Genomic DNA, 22,554 nt, shown 5'->3' on the forward strand with positions numbered 1-22,554 from the left:
CTTTTTTTTTTTGGCATCTCAATCATTTTATTCCACCCTAGCAATGGTAACAACTTGAATCGTGTGCCCCACCAAATCACTTAAATAAAAAACAGAAGGATTAGGATTCAACGAGATATGGCGAAACTACCATGTTTTTTTTTAATTCTAACACCTGAGCTCTGTGCTTTTATGAATAGACTCTTTAGATGTTTCCATCTAATCAGATTGGTTCCTCAACTCCTACAACCAAGATGTTCCCATCCACTTAGATTGGTTAGTGCCAACCTTAATAAGCATAAATTTCTAGGCTCTAGAGTTTATTTATTGCAACTAAAAGCTAACAAAAATTTTCTTCCCCACCCCCAAACTTAAATCTAACATTGTCCTCAATGTTTCTAATGAAAGAGCAATACCAAACAGTAAAGTAACATGAGGAATTAGTAAAGAGAGAAGTCGGAAAGATAGTACCTGGGTGAAGAGAGAAATCAAAAACTAATATACAACATACAATCGCCTCGATGGTCAATCAAGGGTAAACAGGGTCCTCCAGAGGGACCTCCTCAATATCACCTGTAGGAAAGGGCTCTAAAAAGGGTTTCAATCTCTGACCGTTAACCTTCGAAGAACTACTACCATCCGGTGTCTCGATCTCAACAGCTCCATGAGGAAAGACAGTGCGAACAATAAAAGGACCCGTCCACCGAGAACGTAACTTCCCAGGGAAAAGATGCAAGCGGGTATCATACAGAAGAACTTTTTGACCTGGAGAAAATGACTTTCTTAAGATATTTCTATCATGCACAAGTTTCATTTTGTTCTTATACTCCTTAGCACTATCGTATGCATCTCTACGAATCTCTTCCAACTCATTGAGCTGGAGTTTCCTATGGGCTCCTGCCTTGTCGAGTGAAAAATTTAGCTGCTTAACAGCCCAATAAGCTCTATGTTCTAACTCAACAGGTAAGTGACATGCCTTGCCATAAACAAGTCGATAAGGCGACATTCCAATGGGGGTCTTAAACGCAGTACGGTAAGCCCATAAGGCATCAGTAAGCCTAGACGACCAGTCTTTCCGATTAGGATTAACTGTTTTCTCTAATATACGTTTTATCTCCCTATTGGAAACTTCTACCTGACCACTAGTCTGTGGATGATACGGGGTAGCTACCTTATGTGTAATACCATATTTTTTCATCAAAAGCCTAAAAGGTCCATTACAAAAGTGCGACCCTCCATCACTAATTATAGCTCGCGGTGTACCAAAACGTGTAAGTATATTATTTTTCAAGAACTCAATCACAACCCTATGGTCATTGGTTTTACACGCAGCCGCCTCAATCCACTTAGAGACATAGTCTACACGACAAGGATGTATAAGTTACCAAAAGAATTAGGAAACGACCCATAAAGTCAATACCCCACACGTCAAAGACCTCCACAACTAAAATAGGGTTCAAGGGCATCATGTTCCTACGGGAAATGGTTCCTAATTTCTGGCAACGTTCACAAGTCACACAGTAACTGTGGGAGTCTTTAAACAACGAAGGCCAATAGAATCCACACTGCAATATCTTAGCAGCAGTTTTCTTAGCACTAAAGTGACCCCCACAAGCATGATCATGACAAAAGGAAATAATACTGGACTGGTCACTCTCAGGTATACATCTCCTAATAATCTGGTCTGGACAATACTTAAACAAATAAGGATCATCCCAAAAGAAGTGCTTAACCTCAGCAAAAACCTAGAACGATCTTGTTTACCCCAATGTTGGGGCATTCGACCAGTAACAAGATAGTTCACTATATTCGCATACCAAGGTAATTGGGTAACAAAGAACAATTGTTCATCAGGAAAGCTATCCCTTATAGGAAGGGAATCATCAGGGGAACTAACAACTAGCCTAGACAAGTGGTCTGCTACAACATTTTCGGCACCCTTTTTGTCTCTAATGTCTGGAGAAAACTCTTGCAACAAAAGGATCCACCTAATCAATCTAGGTTTTGTATCCTTCTTAGACAAAAGATATTTCAAAGCAGCATGATCAGTATATATGATGATCTTAGAACCTAAGAGATAGGGTCTAAACTTGTCTAAGGCAAACACAATGGCTAACAGTTCCTTCTCGGTAGTGGTATAGTTCAACTGGGCATCATTCAGAGTTTTGCTAGCATAGTAAATCACATGAAGTAATTTGTTTTCTCGCTGACCTAGCACAACACCAATAGCATAATCTGAAGCATCACACATGATCTCAAAGGGTAGGTTCCAGTTGGGTGCCTGGACTATGGGGGCGGTAGTGAGTAAATTCTTAAGCTTCTCAAAAGCCTCTAAACAAGCATCATCAAAGACAAACTTAACATCTTTTGCAAGCAAATTGCAAAGAGGTCTAGAAATTAGGCTAAAATCCTTAATGAATCGACGATAAAAAACTGCATGCCCTAAGAATGACCTAATATCTCTTACGGTTTTTGGGACCTGTAAAGTCTTAATAAGGTCAACTTTGGCTTTATCTACCTCTATACCCTTAGAAGATACGATATGCCCTAAAACAATTCCTGAACGAACCATGAAGTGACATTTCTCCCAATTAAGCACTAAATTTTTTCCTTACACCTAGTCAACACTAGTGACAAATGATGCAAGCACTCATCGAAAGACGAACCAAACACTGAAAAATCATCCATAAAGACCTCTAAGAACCGTTCTACCATGTCAGAAAATATGCTCATCATGCAACGCTGAAAAGTCGCAGGGGCATTACAAAGCCCGAAAGGCATGCGTCTATACGCAAAGGTACCAAAGGGACAGGTAAAAGTGGTTTTCTCCTGGTCTTCTGGGGCAATAACGATCTGATTATATCCAGAGTAGCCATCTAAAAAGCAGTAGTGACTATGTCCAGCTAATCTCTCTAGCATCTGGTCGATGAAGGGAAGGGGAAAGTGGTCCTTCCTAGTGACCTTGTTCAATTTCCTATAGTCAATACAAACACGCCAACCCGTGGTCACTCGGGTCGGGATTAACTCATTGTTATCATTCTGGACTACAGTAATACCGGATTTCTTGGGTACAACCTGAACGGGGCTGACCCACTTACTGTCTGAAATGGGGTAGATAATGCCTGCATCTAACAACTTAAGGACCTCGTTTCGAACTACCTCTTTCATATTAGGGTTTAGTCGACGTTGCATCTCCCTAGAAGGTTTGGTATCACTCTCTAAATAGATCTGATGCATACAAACAGTGGGACTTATACCCTTAATGTCAGCTATGGTCCACCCTAAAGCTTCCTTGTTGTTTTGAAGGACGGTTACTAGCCTACTTTCCTGGTCACTATCCAAGACGGAAGAAATAATCACAGGTAAAGTCTCAGACGGGCCTAAAAACCTATATTTCAGGGAATCTGGCAATGGTTTTAGGTCCAACTTAGGAGGCTCTTCTAATGAAGGAACTAGGGTAGACTTAGAAACTGGTAGTGGTTCGACTTTAGGTTTCCATCCATTACTAGTATCTAACAAAGGGTTGAATCTAACAAAGCATTCACCTCATTAATCACATTATCATCATCAAAATCAATCCCAAAGTGAGCTAGGCATTTCTCTAATGGATCTTCTAACAAAGTGTTTGGTAATGACTCCTCGACTAATGTTCCTATCATGTTCACCTCTTCTATGTTCGAGTCATCTAGTTCAGAGGGTAGCTTACTAATATTAAAAATGTTCAGCTCAATAGTCATATTACCAAAAGACAATTTCATAATACCATTTCGACAGTTAATGATCGCATTGGATGTAGCTAAAAACGGGCGACCTAAAATTACCGGTATCTGGTTCTCTGGGTCAGGGACAGGTTGGGTATCTAGGATAACAAAATCCACTGGATAAATAAACTTGTCAACCTCTATGAGAACATCCTCGATCACACCACGAGGAATTTTAACGGACCTATCAGCTAACTGAAGTGTCATCTGGGTAGGTTTCATCTCACCAAGTCCTAGCTTAAGGTACACATGATATGGTAGTAAGTTCACACTAGCTCCTAAGTCAAGCAACGCTTTCTCAACACGGTATTTACCTATTGTGCAAGAAATGGTAGGGGACCCTGGGTCTTTATACTTAGGAGTAGTGGTATTCTGAATAATAGAACTCACCTGACTAGCTAGAAAGGCTTTCTTCTGGACATTAAGCTTTCGCTTTCGCGTACACATATCCTTGAGAAACTTGGCATAAGAGGGAATCTGCTTAATTGCATCTAGTAGTGGAAGGTTGATAGTTACCTGCTTAAAAACCTCCAATATATCATTAAAATTGGACTCCCTCTTAGTTGGAACTAGCAGCTGTGGGAATGGGGCTCTAGGGACAAAGCCGGGCTCAATATGACCCTCATTGGTCTCTTTAGAGACTCTATCAGTCTCCTCAGTTTCTGGTTCAGAAGGGTGAACTACACATGTTCACTATCAGGCATGGAAACCTTGTTGTCTATCACTCTACCACTCCTAAGGGTTTTAATAGCATTCACATGATCAGATGGTCTTTCACCTATTTCATTAATTCCTCTAGGGTTGGGTTGAGTCTGACTAGGAAACTTACCTCTTTCTCTTAAAGACTCATTTATCTGACTAACCTGGGTTTTCAACTCGGAAATAGCCTGAGAGTTAGCCTGACCTATTCTCTTATTTTCTTCTAAACCTTGAGCAACAGATTGCTGAAACTGCACAGTGTTACGAGTTAACAAAGCAAGAGACTCTTCTAAACTCATAATCTTCTTATCCGAAGGGTTCTGAAACTGTGCCGGAGCTGAAGGATTCTTAGTATAGCCAAAACCTGGGGGAACCTGAGCATTACTAGACTGACCTTGATTCTGGCCCTTGGACCAAGAAAGGTTTGGATGGTTTCTCCAGCCAGGGTTATAGGTTTCTGAATATGGGTCAAACTTCTGTCGGTTATCAAACCTAGTGTTGTTATAAAGAGCATTGGCTTGCTCTTCAACACATGGCCTTCCCAAAAAGGCTCATTTCTTCCACTACTACCACTAGAATGACCTAATTCTAAGGCTTCTAACCTTTTGGCTATAGCTGCTATTTTGGCATCTGACTCATGAGATCCTTCTACCCTATTAACATTTCCTCTACTTAGAAGAATTGTTTTCTGGGGTTCCCTACTATTTTCCCATTGTTGGGTCTTATCGGCGATTTCATTCAAAAATGTCATCGCTTCATCAACAGTTTTATTCTCAAACCCACCTGTGCATAAGGACTCAACCATGGTTGTTGTTGAATAATCTAAACCCTCGTAGAGGATCTGAACTAACCTAACCTTCTCCAAACCATGATGAGGACATTGAGATATCAAGTCATTGAACCTTTCTAAGTACCTATATAAAGATTCTCCCTCTTGTTGGGCAAAAGTACATATTTGTGTCCTAATAGACGATGTTTTATGCCTTGGGAAAAACTTATGTATAAAGGCAGAAGTAAGTTGGTCATAGGTTTCAATTGACTCAGAGTCCAAACTATACAGCCAAGATTTGGCTTTATCTTTTAAGGAAAAGGGGAATAACCTAAGTTTCAACGCATCATCACTTAGGTTTTTAATTTTCAGAGTACTACAAACTTCCTCAAATTCCCTAACATGAAAATAGGGTTCTCATTCTCCTTCCCTAAAAACATTGGGAGCATCTGTAAAGTCCCAGGTTTCAGTTCATAATTTGCCTCGGTTTCAGCTAACTTGATACAAGACGGACGAGAGGTCCTAGTTGGGTTTAGCAAAGCTTTCAAAGTTGCCATTTCTGGCACTACCAAAGGACTAGGAGTACTAGGGGTACTTTCCTCACGAAGAGACAGATTCTCAAAACTGAAGTTTCCAAAAACGGGGCTCTCAAAAGAAGAGTCTTCGAGCTCCCCGCCTTCACAAGAAGAACTACTAGGTTTGTCACTAATCAAACGACCTAGAGTGTTTCTTTTCCAAGCCCGTTTAAAAACTTCGGGCATACACTAGAAAAACAAAATAAAAAGAAAAGTCCTAAAAAGGAAGGGATGTTCTATGCAAACACAAACAAGGCTGACTCCACCACACAAACCTACTGATTTCTAGCAAACAAAAAGCATGATGGCTCCACTTAGATTGTTTCTAGACCAGCTTCTAATCCTTCGAACGGGAATTCGTTACAATTTAAGCAAACCCCTCTGGAATCAATCCGAGTTAAAGTAAGTTGAATAGAGGCGAGGGAAGCTCGGTGGATTTGATACCCAAGGCCTCACCGGTATTACAAGGCGGCGCAGTCACGCATTCAACTTACAGAAACCGTCAAGAACTTCGAAGTATGCTTAAAGAGTAACCAATATTTTTCGAATGACTTTCCTGTTTAAGCTCGTTACCCTATCGGTCTCGTTCTAGTCAAAATTTTAGGCTTAGGTTCACGTTTGTGTCGTTTTCCTAAGGCGGGCAAGAAGAGAACGGTGATGAAATCCGAACCCTTATTGTATGGCCAGTCCTTGCCTTTACTAGGAAATTAAAGCAGCCGTTTTCAAGTCCTCAACATATATGCATACAAGGAAGACAGTAACTCGCTGACAGGGATTCGCGAGTGTTTCGACAAACTTACCTCCGTACCAGACGGGGGATGAACCTTTGTAGTCGACTCGGGCCACGACTCCTATGTCATGTACGAACCCGAGGGGCCGAGGTGATATCGTAATCACCGTCCTTCTCTGCAAACAGTTTATATTTAAACTACCCTTCCGTAGGGTTTAAATAATGTCCCAAAATTTAAAGTCCAAAGTCCAAAAATATAAAGTGCAAAAGAAAAAGAAAGTCTAAAAAAAAAAAATCTCAAAAAAAAAATGTCTCTTTTTTTTTTCTCTCTTTTTTTATAAAAAAAAAAAAAATCTTCTTCTTTCGCTCCTTTCGCTTTGCTTTCACTCGAAGTCTTTAAGTATTCACCAAAAGCTTTGGCAAAATTTTCTTTCGCTCCAAATTCCGACTGTAAGAAAAAGACAAAAACCCAAAACCGTAAAGAAGAACAAATAAAATAAAAACCTAAAAAAAAAAAAATCTAAAAACTCTATCCTAAAGACAAATCCGCGTCGGCGGTGCCAAAAATTTGGTGTGATTTCAATGTTGTTGTAGTAATAAGATTCGTTCAAGACTTGTGAAAGCAGATTTTAGACTTAATTTTAAATAAAAATATAAGAAACTTAAATAAAAGTGATACGAAAAATATGGAGAAGACTGGGGCTATGGATTCCACTAATTACCAATATCAAAGTAATTTATATTTTCTAATTATAATTATGCAAATCCTTCATTCAAATTGATTCTTTATATTGCAAAAGTTGATTTTTTAGAAATAACAATTGTAAATCAAAAGTATGGGACATCAAAACCCTAGGCTAGCATGCTCCATCAATTGAAATAACAATTGTTTAACAAAAACCATTTTATCTATTTATTTATCAAGGCAAATAATCGTATAATAATTGCATAAATAAAATAAAATAGAGATTACCACATTTCATTGGCGAAATAGCTTCCTCCGTCGCCCCAGAGGATGGGTTTAGCTCATCATTGTGTAAACTTGCTCAAAATATTGATTCATGCTCAAAATTTGTTTACAAAGATGAAATGGAGAGAATATAATGAAAATCGGGTGTTTGCAACGTTTATAATTGTTGCAAAACACTGTTACAAAGAACGATAATAAGAACTGCTGTTGTTGTATCTCTGCAACCCTCGTGTGACTATCGTTGTCACTGTAGCATGAACGACTGCCTCTGGTGGTCTTTTGTTCTTCGTGTTCGTCAGCAGCAGCAGAAATGGTGGTTCTCTAGTGCGATTCTCTTCTGTTGTTGCTCTCTGCCTCTCCCAAACTCTCCGTCACCTTCGATGTGATCCTAGGAACCTATTTATACATCATTGCGACATTTAATCTCCCAAAATCTCTTTATTTAATCCTATTATTTCTTTTATTCTCGAAAATATATTGTTTCCAAAAATCGTTTTCCTACGCGTCTGCAGCTGTATTTCTTTCCTTCTATACTTTCTTCACGCTCCAGAATATCGATCAACTCTTCCAAGCACGTGCAGTACACGTTTAAATTCCTCACAACTCGTGCAAGCTTATGTTTTTCCTCCAACTCCCTGTTTGGATTAAACCAAGTTATCCAGCAAAATTTGACCGAAACAAACACCCATACTAGCTCTGTTAGGACATATCACAACTACCCATGAAGTTTCAGCGATTGAATCACACAAAAACTCCTCCAAACATTCGATCGAAATTCTGCTAATGAAGTGAAATGTTTTCCCGCCCAAATTGATTTTTTTTTTTTTGAATTTGAGAAGAAGATGTCCTCCCCCTAATCTTGTACGGGTTTCCCTTTAGCACTTGCCTTATGGGGTGCAAATAGTAATTTTTGGGCGTCCATAGTAATTTTTCTGGGGTTTCTCCGGCACATTTTTGGGGTGCTTCCGGTGCATTTCTGGGGTGCCTTTAGTATTTTATCCTAGGGTGTAAGACACCACTTTTCGAGCCAATTTTGCCGCAAGAGCTTATTTATCTATAAATACCTACAAAGACATAAAATAACAAAATAAATACAAAATCGAGCACTAACAATACATACAATTGAGACATATTAGACACATAAATGCGTCTATCAATCGACGACCATCAAAGACTCATGAGATAACTCCAGAGACGCGGGTGAAACATTTTCTTGAAGAAACAGAGGGAGTCATGATAAAAAAACATCTCTCTCATTCCTACATCTTCGCTATCCAGAATATTTCGTCCATGCGATATCCTGAGCATCCCAGCGTCACATCCAGAAGAGTACGATAAGCTTGTATCAAATCACGTGGACGTGGATTCAAGGCGATGCAATGAAAATAAGATACACATGGGGATTACCATCATGAGACGCTTTCACTCCCCTCAACCAGGTTATTTTTGATTTCAACATCATCACTGTCGAAGTTTCACGAGCCGCAAGAATTTCTCAACAGGAAGCCATACATGTACACCGAAGACTTCAAGAGCACGCCACAAAGATACATTCACATATTCATCCATGCTATCATATCAAACCGAAGTATAACTAGGGACTTCTTACCACTTCTCATTCCATACGATAGTCCAAGATTCGGAAGATGGTTCGAAGGATGTCGCTTGGAACAAATTCCTAGAAGACTTGATAGCAGCACATCGGCAACGGAACGTCTCCCTATTTCATCCGGGAGCGCCAGAAGTTTTCGACCATACAAGCATTCACAGCACATCATTATCACGATCAGAAGGTCCAGGCACTTAACAACCTAAAGCCGAGGATGGACCGACACCGCAACCACAATCTCCAAGATTAACCTTTACATGATCGTTGCCGAGCATATATTCCATCCATCCGTCCCAAGAATGCAATGGAGTTTGGTAAATTTTGGAATCCACTGGAGAGACACTGTAGACGAAAACGCGGATACAAACGAGCAACAGAAAACAGAAGAAGGTCAATACCTCTTTTCATACGGACGAAGTTTCTAAATTTTTGCACAGAATAAAGTTCCTTTCTTGCTCCATGAACGGGAACAGATGCCTCGGCGCGACTATGCTAGCCCGGGTCCGCAACATCCCTCCTGAATTCTTCCTGAGTTTCACTGTCGGGCCGTTTTCACCTCCTAGATGAGCTCAAAACCTAAATATTCCCGAGAAAGGAGATATGAAATTCTTTTCCAGTCAGATGGAGGGGCGGACCGTCAAAATCCGAGTTCGTACGAGAATTCTACAACGATTTTAGTAAGGAGCGCTAATTAGGGTTTCGGCATCCCAAACCCTGATTTCGACAAAGTTGCCAGGCGCCATCACTACCATTTGATAACCGAAGTTCCAGCGTCATCACCATCGTTTGGTAACCAGTTTCCACCATTCTGCGGACTAAAGACAGTTTCCACCATTCCGCTGACCGAAGCCAGTTTCTCCCATTCCAAGTCGACCAACGCCTGCGGCTCCCATTCCAAAACGACCAACGCCTGCGGCTCCCATTCCAAGCCAACCAACGCCTGCGGCTCCCATTCCAAGCCGACCAACGCATGCGGCTCCCATTCCAAGCCGACAATCTACATCTCACTACTTCACGGTCTAGCCAGCAACACCAAAAGTAAAATTTATGCAAGGCCTCCAACACGAGAATCACGAACTCTCCTTACCTCTCGAAAAAGGTTAGTCGGGTTTTCTTGACCATCTTGAAAAAACTGCCACTTTTTAACAGGTGAGATGACTTTTTTCCACTTTTCTAAACTTCCCCGTTTTTTTCAAATAAGGTTTTCCATCCCGTTAAATGCAAGTGGCAGTTATCTCACCTGTTAAAAAGTCATATTTACCCCTGAACTATGTCGTGAACTATGAATCCTAACCATCAACCATGAACCCTAAACCCATAACCCTGGACTATATCGTGAACCATGAACCCTGAACCATGAACAACGAAGCCTAAACTATGAACCTCAAACCCCTAACCCTGAACCCTGAACTATATCGTGAACCATGAACCCAAAACCATGAACTTTGAACCCTGAACCCTGAACCTTAAACCCCTAACCCTGAACCCCGAACGCTAAATCCATGAACCGAGCTCGACGAACCTCAAAAAATGAAGTAGAAGATAAACGTGACAAGTAAAGGGTAAATAAGTAAAAAATTGGATGGAAAAGTTAACAGTGGGGGAAGTTTTGAAAAGTTGAAAAAAACGGGGTTATTTATTAAACCGAAATTGAGAGTGGGGCAGTTTATCAATATTCCTACATTTGGGAATTTTGATAAAGTGACCTAGTTTTGAATCAAGGTAAAAAAAGTTCCCCCGCTTTTTTTGCACTTTTCTAAACTGCCCCGTTTTTTTCAAATAACGTTTTCCATCCCGTTAAATGCAAGGTGGCATTTATCTCACCTGTTAAAAAGTCATATTTACCCCTGAAATATGTCGTGAACTATGAATCCTAAACCCCTAACCCTGAACTATATCGTGAACCATGAACTTTGAACCCTGAACCTTAAACCCCTAACCCTGAACCCCGAACGCTAAATCCATGAACCGAGCTCGACGAACCTGAAAAAATGAAGTAGAAGATAAACATGACAAGTAAAAGGTAAATAAGTAAAAAATTGGATGGAAAACTAAATTAGATGAAAAAATTAATAGTGAGGGCAGTTTTAAAAAGTTAAAAAAATCGGGCGCAATTTATTAAACCGAAATTGAGAGTGGGGCACTTTATCAAGATTCCCATATTTAAATTAAAATACGTAAATACCCATATCTTCTGTGCAAATCATCTAAACCTTGGAAATCTTGTTGTTGACTTTAACTCATTTTCCAAAGCACAGTCCCAAATAAATTTCCAAAGCACAGTCCCGAATCAATAAAAGAATCTCGCTCTAAGCAAAGTAATATAAATAATCTTAACCGTTGATTCTTAACTAGATCCACATTGGGTATACGTTACCTTCATACTGTATATCTCAGTACTATTGTATTCCGTTACACGAAGAAGCACTATATAATCATCATCAGTCAGTCTCGTGATAAAGTACTTTAAGGATTATTGATTGGAGAAAAGAATCAAACCGACTTTATAATATTAAGAAAAAATCATGATCCCAATACAGAAATCAGTCATCATCAATCCATGATCAGACGACTTCTTTTCTCAATTATAAAACGCGAAACCCTAATTTCCGCAAGAAATCTCATTCTCTCAGTCCAAAATTCACTCCAAGCCACCATGGATTCACTCTTACTCCAAAACAGAGCATCAGAATCATCATCAGATGATCAGAATCAAGTACTAACTATTGATCCACCAATTTTCAATCCATTAGAACCCTCTGTCCCAATTTCATACCCAATTAAAACCCTTAAAGAATTAAGCTCAAGAGTTTACTACAAATCGTTTCATTACCCATTTAACAAATCCTCTGTTCCCTTGGTTACCAAGATGAAGAAATTGCCAAATAGGAAGAGGATATTAGTTTGTCATGATATGGCTGGTGGTTATATTGATGATAAATGGGTACAAGGAGGGGAGAATTCTGAAGCTTATTCAAATTGGCATTGGTATATGATGGATATCTTTGTTTATTTTTCACATAATCTTGTTACAATTCCTCCTCCTTGTTGGGTTAATACTGCTCATACTCATGGTGTTAAGGTACCCAGAGATGTCTTTGATCAAATCTGTATTGAAATTTTGTCAATTTTTGGAAAGTGGCAGTGTGGAATGACTTGAAATACTGATCTCAAGGTGTTTGATATTGGGTGTGGTGTGAATTTTTTGTTTTTGTAGGTACTGGGAACATTTATAGCTGAATGGGATGAAGGGAAACTGATTTGTAATGAGCTTTTGGCGACGAAAGAATCGGCTCGACTGTATGCTGAGCGTTTATCTGAGCTTGCAGTTGCTTTGGGATTTGATGGTTGGCTGGTAATGTTCTGTGATTTTGTTTCTTGTTTGAGCTTTGTGGATTGTAGTGCATATGCTTGTGAAAATCTTGGGATAGGACTAGTATGAGAACAGAGAGATAATGCGCAATAGATCTAGTGTGTGAATATAGTTCTCAAAGAAGAGTATAGACATTGATTTAGGTGGGTTTCAGTTTAGAGTTCAGGTATGGATGTAGTAATTTTGTTGATTCAGTTGTACATTGCAGGATGAATTAATATTTTAGTATGAGGTGCTTACGAGAATTAGTAGCTGCAAAGCTGTAGTGAAATCATTGAGAAATCACACATACAACTTACAAGGCCATGTGAGGAGAAAATTTTTGTGTTCCACTAAGTAGATTGTAGGGGACTATTTTTGTTGTTGTTGTAATGTATCTTTGACGTGGAGGCATTACTTACTTGCAGATCAATATTGAAGTAAAATTGGATGTGAAGCAAATCCCAAACATGAAAGAATTTGTTAATCATCTGACAAAAACGATGCACTCCTCCATGCCTGGATCTTTAGTCATATGGTGACTGCTCAGAGAAATCTTTATTCTCATTAGCTAAATTTTATTATTATCACTTTGTGGTTGGTTTTTCTCAACAATACTTGGTGATACAGGTATGACAGTGTGACTATAGACGGTGATCTCTACTGGCAAGATCAACTCAATGAAAAGAACAAACCTTTTTTTGATATATGTGATGGTATTTTTGTAAACTATACATGGCAGGTAACGTTTCCTTGTCCACATTTATTGATTTCCTCAGTTTTCGTCTGTTCAACTTATGCTCTTCCAACTATGTTCAACCTATGCTCTTCCAACTATATTATTACTCGGTTTTCTCTATTTATAGTTTCTGTAATGAATTTGCAGGAAGACTATCCAAAGCTTTCAGCTGAAGTTGCTGGTGAGAGGAAATATGATGTCTACATGGGGATCGATATTTTCGGGAGGAATACTTTTGGTGGTGGTCAGTGGACGGTATGTTGTCTTACCAAGTTGTAGGTCCTGACGTCTTGTAGCTTCTTTGTACTTTCGTTGTTCCTTTCTAAAACTCAGATTTGAAGTTTCTTCTTCCCTTATAAGCAAGGCATTCCAGCTTTATTTGCTTTATGTAGTATTTCCGTGAAACATGGAACAATTTAACTTACAAATCTTTATGGTTACCAGACTTACATTGCACTTGATGTACTAAAAAAGGACGATGTGTCAGCTGCTATTTTTGCTCCCGGATGGGCCTACGAAACCAAGGAACCGCCTAATTTCCAAACTGCTGAAAATCTGTAATATGTTTGCATATTTTGTGAAGCATCCAGCCTTGCCCTTCTCCTTCATTGTCTTGCTGGCCATCATTTTATTCCTGCTCATTTTATGATGACATGTCTACTTCCTTGATGTGTAGTTGGTGGGGACTTGTTGAAAAATCATGGGGGGTACTTCAACGCTACCCAACATCACTACCCTTTTATTCAAACTTTGATCAGGTTCCAACTTCATATCTTATTTAGTTATTTGCTTTATCTATGTGACAAAGCAAAGGAAGCGCCAAGAGTACTTTTCATATTTACTTCACTAAATACTTGCCAGGGTCATGGTTATCATTTCTCAGTTGATGGAAAGCAAGTGTCGAAGGATCCATGGTGTAACATTTCCTGCCAGACCTTTCAGGTAAGAGTTTTTCGGAGCTTTTTTTTTTTCTTCAATGGTCTTATCTTGCTTGTTTACTTGTCACATGTCTTCCACAAAGCATATGTTGGTGCTTATTTTCTCCAGTAATGGTACTTTTTGCAGCCTGTCCTTGAAAGTTCCGAGGAATTATTGTTAAATCCCATACAAGTGACTGTTGAGTAAGTTCCTTGGTTGCACATTTGTCTTAACTGTCTCTTTTGTTCCACTGCTCATTAAAGAAGACATCTCTGTATTTGATTTCCTTCATATGGTAGTTTCAAAGGTGCATCTTATAATGGAGGAGGGAGCATCTTAGCTAAAGGAACTCTCGAAGGCACATCACATTTCAAAGCAAGGCTTTTTAAAGCGAAGCTTCGAATGTCAGATCTGCCAATTCATGTTACATACTCTGTAAGCTGGTTCATCCCTTCGCTAGAGAAAATATGCTGAAATAATAGTACCCCGAATCATCCTTGGAAACTTATCTGAAATTATTCAGTGACCTTACTTCTGACTGCTGAGTTGAACTATCATTCTGAATTGAACTTCACTCTTTCATGACTTTGTTTTCTTTTTTGGCAACCAGACAATTTTAATGATTGGTCTTATAACAAAGCATAATGTTCGCTTTTAGAACAACCTTTTACTGCTTTTTCATGTAGCTTCTGGAACAATGTTTGCTGCTTTTTCACGTAGGAAATTGTATTTTATGACTTTACGTATCAATGCAGGTGAGATCACATGGGAACTCAAAAGTGGGTGTCTCCCTTGTATTCTCTCATAACACAAATGAGACGAAGTCAGTTCTTCTTGCTTCCCCAGGAGATGACTTAATAACCTTCAATCAATTTGCAAGCAAGTTCGATAAAGTTATTATGCCAGTTGCAGTTACAAATTTGGAAGCAGATGCTCAGGCGGGATCAGATTGGGTTATTCAGGAGAGCAGCATGGAGATGAATGGCTACACACTAAGAGAAATTTTCATGGTCTGTTACAGGACAAAGCACAAGTCTAGGGAATTAATTTTAGAGCAAGTTGGTAAATCAAAAGACACTCAACTGATTAGTGCCTCATCGGAGTACTCTGCATCACTTGGTCACATCACCATTAGAACTTCAGAACAGAAATTGACTTTTCCAAAATCTAGTTCATGGGTGACTAAGGGTAAATTTGTCTCCTGGAGCAAATCAAGTTCTGAAGTTAGCAAGAGTTTGAACTTCAGGCTATCTTGGAAGTTGACAGACGAGCATGGTTTCCAGCTCTCGAAGTACAATATCTATGTGAGCGAAATAACCAAAAAAGTAGTAGACGGGAAGATGCAGGAAGTTGAAGGAAAGAGAGAGTTTCTAGGTGTGGCAGCAGTCCAAGCCTACTATGTATCCAGTCTATCGGTTTCTGCAGGTGTCTCAAGTCTCAAGTTTGTCATTCAAGCCTGGGGAGTTGATGGGTCTTTCCAAGAGTTCAACTCTTGTCCTGCGTTTCTTTTAAATGTCCAAGGTTAACAAATTTATCTTTCTCGGGTATACATATGTATATACACATGGAGCCGAAATATAGAATCAGCTCCACATTATTGTAAAATTGTCGGTTCATTAAAATAAAATTGATGCTAATAGAACTTTCTCTACTTGTCATGAAGGGGTTCCTGGGATTAATGATAAGACCAATGAGCCCTGTGTTGCCCTTCTCTCGGGATCGGGATGGTCCCCTAAACAGAACTCTAGTGCATCAGCTCAGTCTTGGAGTTTTGAGGTAAAATCCTCCGCAAGCACAACAGTCTTTAAAATTCAGAAGTGGGGAGGAGAGTGTTGGATTTGGAGAACCATCTTAAAAGTGATAATGGCAATGAAGAGATTCATGAGCTGTGGATTTGATAACCATCGTGGTTACTCATCACTGAAGCTGGTCCATGAGAAAGAGAATTGGATCAGACAAGTATTTCCAAGCGACATGGCAGAGAAGATTGTCCATATCAATTCCAGCGCAAATGCAGTAGCTGGCAGATTAATGTGGTGGCCGCTTGAACGAGGAGCTACAAGTTACAGCTCCATTGAGAGTGGCAAAAACGAAATGACAATGGAGAACCCAAGAGAGATACCTTAGATACTGAAATTTCAGCATGGAAAATGCTAATCTGGCTTAAAACTCCTGTCACCGGTGCAACTTAAAATGAATAAAGATCTCTTGTTTGCTTTCTCGACCAACTTAATAAACGCTTTGCCAACATATATGATACGCATGACAAGAGAATGCCTACTCAGTTGTACTACAAGTCTGCAAGACATTCTGTCGTCGTTTGTGAAATACACATTGTTGAGCAAGTGGGGCAAATGCCCCCCCTTGACAACTGACCTCACATATTTTTCCCCATTCTAGATGAGATGCGTATTCTAGTTGTACGTATACATCCATTTCTCAGACAAATGAAAAGTCCACACACCTACATCCGATCTTTTTGTTCTGATTTCACATTGGTGATATGAGATTGATGACTTCAAAACAGTTCTGTCAGCTCTCCCTTGTCAAAGAAATAGAGTTAAATTAGGTAATTATATTGCATCACCTGCCGACATCCTATTCTGGATCTTGAATGTATATACCACTGCATTTAAAGGTCAAAATAAATCAGCTAAAGAATGAAAAATAAATAAACCAACCAAGTAACTTTTTTCTTCATCCCTACTTCTTTCAATGGACGAAACCATGTTTATGAATCATCTATGTCAACTCTTGGCCTGGATTCAAAAAAATGAACAACAACAACTCAAACTTAGGTCTAAAATTACTTCAAGTCAGTGATAGGGTGCACGACTTTTATGATATACTAACAACTTGTGGATTTCCTCATACGATATCCTAATTATTTTTTGAACAGAAATCCGTAATTGAATTTAGTGCAGACACGGTAAAAAAATAAACAATTGAAAACATATCACGTCGCAACCAGCTAAGGGCGGTCGCTGAACCATGTAAGCTAGGCTGTGATTTTGGTATCCCAAATCTTAAGATCTCCATATTAGTGTGTGTTTTTTTTTGTTATTATTTATTTTCAAGAAAAATGTTTCCTTAGCAAGAAGTTTTCTACGGTGAAATGACAAAATTCTTTTCCATGGCTAATAAGTTTTCCGAGTAAGTAAGTAAAGTCTTGTAATAAGGAGTGGAACATGTTATTTAGAGCAAACCAAGAGAAAGAGCCAAACTTTTTCAATGGAACTTTGGTAGTAGAAGTTTTTACAATCCTCGAGTCCTAAAAAGGCTCAAAACCATGTCTCGGGTCCTCAATTTTTTAACTTCGGAACTATGTAAATTAGAGAAAAAAGTGTACCAAATATCAAGATTGTTTGACAAAATATCCCCTCCTACTTCCAAAAAACTGACCATGCACTCTCTCGCTCTAATCCCCACACCAAAGAAGCTTCATCTCATCAAAACTGAACCCTTCTAATGCATTCTCATCACTATCTTGCTTCTAGTAATTTTCTTCCTAATAATCATCAAACATGTCTAGTTTTGAATTTTGAATTCGATTTTTGTTCTTCTAAGAAGAAAAAGAAAGAGGACCCATGCATCATGCAGACACAAGTATTATTCTGCGACAAGACAAAATGTATCGATAACATGATCTCTGGAAACACAAGACCCAAAGCTCAGAATCTTATTAATTATCTAAGTACATACATTAAGTGATTAAATATTCATGAGCTTATAATTAATTATTACTAACTCATGAGTAATTAAGAAATCAGACAGTAGGAGTTTAGAAAGCTACCTAATGTGTTTGACCTAGTAAATGTCTTTCATCATCAAAAGAAGACCATATATTTAGAAGAATCTTATGTCAGGGGTTTGCTTTTGTTTTTACTGCCCTAGTTAGCTCTTAAACAATAAAACTATTTAATGAATAAGTATGTAGTGCTATCATGTGCGTGAGTGCACAGGCGCACACACCTCTAATGTTCAGATTTGCTGCTATAGAGCACACGAACAGATGTGGAATCTGAAAGCTCAGAGGAATTCGTATTCATGGTGTTGTTATGCAATCGTAGGCGCGCCTCAAATGTTAAATAACAAATATTTGAGGATTAACAAATTCAACAGTACTGCATGGGGTTCAGTTTGGTGTTGTTATGTTATGAATTCCCAAGTTTCCACCATCCACCTTCCTTGTATTCACTTCCACCTCCATCACCACGTGCATGATCAAGAAAACTCACCCAAGTAGAAGAACCATAATGGAGTCATAGAGAGTGAGGTCAGAGGACATGTACATGTATGTGCACCGCCCCTTGTCTCCACGCGTTAATCAACTAGATGACCTTTGTTTTGTTTAATCTATCAAGTTACACACAAAACCCTAATTTACTCGATCTTTTTTGTTTCACATGGCTTAAGTTGACCTTGCATTCAATCTATCCTATTCTATGTATGGTTTTGGGTTAAAACAAGTTAGTTAAGCTAATAAAATTTGACACTCATTATCTTGACAAACATATTTTCCATTGAACATCATGAAACTAAAGTAGTACGTACTTATGATCATGTCCAAAGAGACTCTCTTTTAAGAGGGTCTTGGTGAATTACATTACTATTATTAGAAGATGCAAAGTTGAGATACTGAGAAGGAAGTAGACTGTTGATGTTGAGGTTATTAGAATGATGGTGATTTTGAAGATTAAGCAGTGCTGATTTCTCAATATCTGACGTGAAATGAGTAAGATGATGATTCAGAGTATCTAACTGCAGCTGATGATGACTACTAGGCATAGTTGATTCTGGTTGCATCTGGATACAAAGAATCTCAGCTTGAGCAACTGCTAGTTGCATTTGCAATTGTGAGACTTGGTTTTGTAAGTATGAGATTGCACCAACGCATCCATAAACTGGGTCTCGAACTCTTGCATTTGCTTCGTATACTAGACTGCTCACTGCATCCCCTCGCTGCTGTAATGGAAGCTCCTATACAGAACAAGAAAAAACTGATTAGTAATCAATTTACAAGACTAAATCAAAACTGATGCGTAGAGTGTTTCGGCATCTCATATCGCGGTGCTACAAAACATTAGCAGTTTTAAATTTAAACGTAGATGGTAGTTGTTTGTATACCTGCAACATCTTGCTAACATTACTAGCTCCAAAGACCTTATGGACAATGGCAAACTTATGAGGATCATCAGAAGGGAAGTACGGGGCAAATACGCAATCTTTGGCACATCGTCGTCTCAACAGCTTGCAGGAAGCACACGGAGAACTACCCCCCATAGTAAGAAGACAAGAAGAAAAAGGGATGAAAATTTAGCGAAGAAAAGGAGAGGAGAAAAGTTGTGTGCAGTGAGATAGGAAAAAATGACCTTAACACAAGCTATCTGTTGAAAGATATTGAGATTGAGGGCACATATTTATAATGGTTTGAGGATGTAGGACTCCAAGCCTAGCTAGATAGCTAGAAAGCTAAGCCTCTCTTTCTGCGTAAACTAATGAGAGCGGGAAAGGAGGTATTGGTATTTTATAACCGGCAATTTAGAAAATGTTTGTGCTTCCGAAATTGAGATGATTTCCCCAATTTTCCCCATTTTCTAGATTCATTTTATAATGTTATTAAACCCTTTAATTTATTTTTTAATTCTTGAAAATTCGTAATATATGGCTCAAGATGTGTCCCATAATCAAAAATAAATTTCATACCTCAAAATTTTGCAAATTCCATTTTGGCAAGTAATTTGCCCCTTGATGTATCATGTATGACTAATAACTCAAAATCCATATTGTAGCCTCTAAATTTTCAGGTGATTTGCAAATGCTCCGTACTCGTTCAAAATTCTTCTCATGACCTCCATATGAAAGCTATCCTGTACTAATATAAATTTTTACTCGGACATCTATTTTTGTGATCTGAAATATATGTTTGTAACTAAAAATTTACGTTATGACTCCGGTATTATTAATTATTGTAACTCAAAATATAATACTGCACAAAATTTAGCAACCAGTGATCCCAACCTTGTTTGGTGACTCAAAATCTGCTTTGAGACTTATAAATTGTCATGTTACATAAAATTCCCTGTAAACCAAACCCTCGGTGTAACTTAAAATTTCCATGTAACACAAGTTCTCTTTTTAACCCAAAATTCGACTATTTACCCAATATTCAACTATGTAGACCAACATTTGCAATTTAACCTTACGCAATTTGGTATAAATTTACTAGTAGTAACGGAATTACTTGTTCGGTATGTAAACTAACTTCTTTAAACTTTTGCACACATTTGTTAATACTTTTACCACTACAACATTACAACTGATCATACAGACAAAATTTAATCTTTAGTCAAATTAAGCACTAACTCTACAAATAGGTTGCGGTGAGAGGGGTAGCTACGAACTAATTATGTCTGACGCCGCCGAGCCGCGTGAAGAGTTGGCAGTTAGCTTAGCAATATGCCAACATCAATATTCTTTTCCATGCAAGTAAATTGCTCTGCCACTTTTTGACTCTTGTTCTTCTAATGCTGCTAGTATTTCTAGTATTGTTTTTCTTTGGAACCCAATGTGTCCTCTCCTCCTCTTCTTGAACATTAATGAAGAGAGTGATGAGAGAATAATTAATTAATTAATTTGGGTTTAGAGTTAGGAGTTAATGAAGAGACACACACAATCTTGAGAGACCATTTGAGTTAAGAAAAACTCGAGGTGATGAATGTTTGTTGACAGACATTCACGTGACTACTACTCATCTTTTCTCTCTCGTAATTAATTCGACGCTATTAACGACGTTCTGGGTGTACTTATCCAACAATTAATTTATTAACCTTATTTTAAATCAAAAATCAAACTATGTTTTAGTTTTGTTGAGTGACTACTGTATACTATACGATTTACTACTGTATACTATACGATTTTGAATTCTAATGTTCATAGTTCATACCATGAATAACCATTTGCGAATGTAGAACTAGTTTCATGAATCGTGCATTCTTTAAAAAAAAGAAGAGAGTTTCGGATTTCAGGAAGAAAAAAAGGCAAACGAGAAAATAAACAAATGAGAGTATCGTTTTTTCCGAAACAAAGGGAGTACTAAGAACAAAATTATGGAGTAGGAAATTACAGAGACCACAAAGGTCCAGTTACATGCTCATACGAGTCCTTTGACTCCTTTCACAATTGTTCAAAATTTGTGCAGAGCTAATTTGAAAGTTTCTTTATCAACTATGATCTGCTTAACTGACACAATGATTTCTGCTGCACTTCTCAAATTTTAGTCCCAAAACGAATGGTTTTGAGATTAAGTTTCGGTCAACTAGCTGGCCAGAATGACCTTACTAAGTCAACCATATTGGCCTTTCTCTTTTCAATATTTTTCATTGTAGTAAGTCATGGACTCATGGGCCAATCACGAAGTTAAGCATATATATGCATCGATGTATTATTATTGGGGTCAAAATTTTGATCTGTTTTGAGCTTATTTTTCAATTTATTTTTATTCTATTACATCTATTTTCAGTTAAGAGTTTGTGTGTGTTTTAAATTCATTTTTCTTTCTGATTGCGAACCAGTGACTGATGTATTCAACAACAAACAAACAAACAATAGAAAGTCATTAGCTTCTTCCCTTTAATTTTATTCTTGCTTGGTAGGTGAACAAATCCGGTCACGTCAACCTCATCACTCAAAACCTTGCTGTCTTGAAAAAAAAAAGTCACCTCAAAACAGTACGTGCATGGCAAATAATCACAAAGACTTGCTAGTACATGGCATTTCTCTCAAAAAGTTGGAGCCTTAAAAGGGTTGTACTATTCAGATTTTGAGTGTCGAGTGGAGGACATAGCTCGTAACAATTACAAGCTTGATAGTTGATACTTGATATGCATAGCAGCAAGGTTGCCTGCCCCATAGCTAGTACCCAAAATACCTTCGCCGCCCCATACCCCAAATTTCTTTTCATAAACTCAAGAGTATGGTAGGTGAGATAGCTAGATAATTAAGCCCGTGAGATCAAAAAGAGGGAAGTGATTTTCATCGATAAACAAATACTGCAACAGCTTTAAAAAAAAACAACATCCAAGGTTCATTAATTGAGATCCGACATGAAACTAAGGTCTAACCAATATTTCTAGAGAGCAGAGCAGTGGCTAGATTGTATTGGTAATGGTTGTAGAACCCTAGATGGTCTTCTTAGTTAATCTCACATTTTGCATTAAATGCACTTCACGTGACATCTAATTATCTTAATCGCAACATCTTCTCTTCCGAGGAAGACAGCTCTCTTTTCATGGTTGTCAAATATCAATATTCAAATACTACGATGCATAATAATCCAACCCCTTGTTCTTTTCTAATAACCCTAGACTGATTCTAGCTACAAAAACAAAAAACAGACATCTTCTTATAGGGGAAATGGAGGAAAAAAACATGCTATCTCCAACGCAAAACAT

General features: G+C 38.3%; 2 protein-coding genes across 2 annotated transcripts; one reads left to right on the top strand and one right to left on the bottom strand.

Moving 5' to 3' along the window:
- Nucleotides 1-11,568: 11,568 nt before the first annotated feature.
- Nucleotides 11,569-16,325, top strand: LOC113329157 (cytosolic endo-beta-N-acetylglucosaminidase 1-like). The gene is made up of 12 exons (XM_026576123.1): nucleotides 11,569-12,174; nucleotides 12,310-12,447; nucleotides 12,873-12,982; nucleotides 13,075-13,186; nucleotides 13,331-13,438; nucleotides 13,628-13,740; nucleotides 13,860-13,941; nucleotides 14,045-14,125; nucleotides 14,249-14,304; nucleotides 14,401-14,536; nucleotides 14,857-15,622; nucleotides 15,765-16,325. The coding sequence occupies exons 1-12, from the start codon at nucleotides 11,653-11,655 to the stop codon at nucleotides 16,226-16,228; spliced, it is 2,688 nt and encodes an 895-aa protein (XP_026431908.1). The 5' UTR covers nucleotides 11,569-11,652; the 3' UTR covers nucleotides 16,229-16,325.
- Nucleotides 16,326-18,626: 2,301 nt separating this feature from the next.
- Nucleotides 18,627-19,478, bottom strand: LOC113329000 (LOB domain-containing protein 12-like). Its single transcript, XM_026575977.1, has 2 exons — nucleotides 19,229-19,478; nucleotides 18,627-19,081 (listed from the first exon to the last, which is right to left on the bottom strand). The coding sequence occupies exons 1-2, from the start codon at nucleotides 19,382-19,384 to the stop codon at nucleotides 18,662-18,664; spliced, it is 576 nt and encodes a 191-aa protein (XP_026431762.1). The 5' UTR covers nucleotides 19,385-19,478; the 3' UTR covers nucleotides 18,627-18,661.
- Nucleotides 19,479-22,554: the final 3,076 nt, after the last annotated feature.

This window comes from Papaver somniferum, unplaced genomic scaffold (assembly GCF_003573695.1).
Source record: "Papaver somniferum cultivar HN1 unplaced genomic scaffold, ASM357369v1 unplaced-scaffold_115, whole genome shotgun sequence".
Classification (NCBI taxonomy): Eukaryota; Viridiplantae; Streptophyta; class Magnoliopsida; order Ranunculales; family Papaveraceae; genus Papaver; species Papaver somniferum.

What these genes read in the sequence shown, in the direction of transcription:
- LOC113329000 (XM_026575977.1), bottom strand. Translation starts at nt 19,384, where the DNA reads ATGGGGGGTAGTTCTCCGTGTGCTTCCTGCAAGCTGTTGAGACGACGA. An exon ending in ATGTTAGCAAGATGTTGCAG is followed by an intron (nt 19,082 to 19,228) that starts GTATACAAACAA and finishes TGTTCTGTATAG; the next exon opens with GAGCTTCCATTACAGCAGCG.
- LOC113329157 (XM_026576123.1), top strand. Translation starts at nt 11,653, where the DNA reads ATGATCAGACGACTTCTTTTCTCAATTATAAAACGCGAAACCCTAATT. An exon ending in TTTCCTGCCAGACCTTTCAG is followed by an intron (nt 14,126 to 14,248) that starts GTAAGAGTTTTT and finishes TACTTTTTGCAG; the next exon opens with CCTGTCCTTGAAAGTTCCGA. An exon ending in CCCATACAAGTGACTGTTGA is followed by an intron (nt 14,305 to 14,400) that starts GTAAGTTCCTTG and finishes TTCATATGGTAG; the next exon opens with TTTCAAAGGTGCATCTTATA.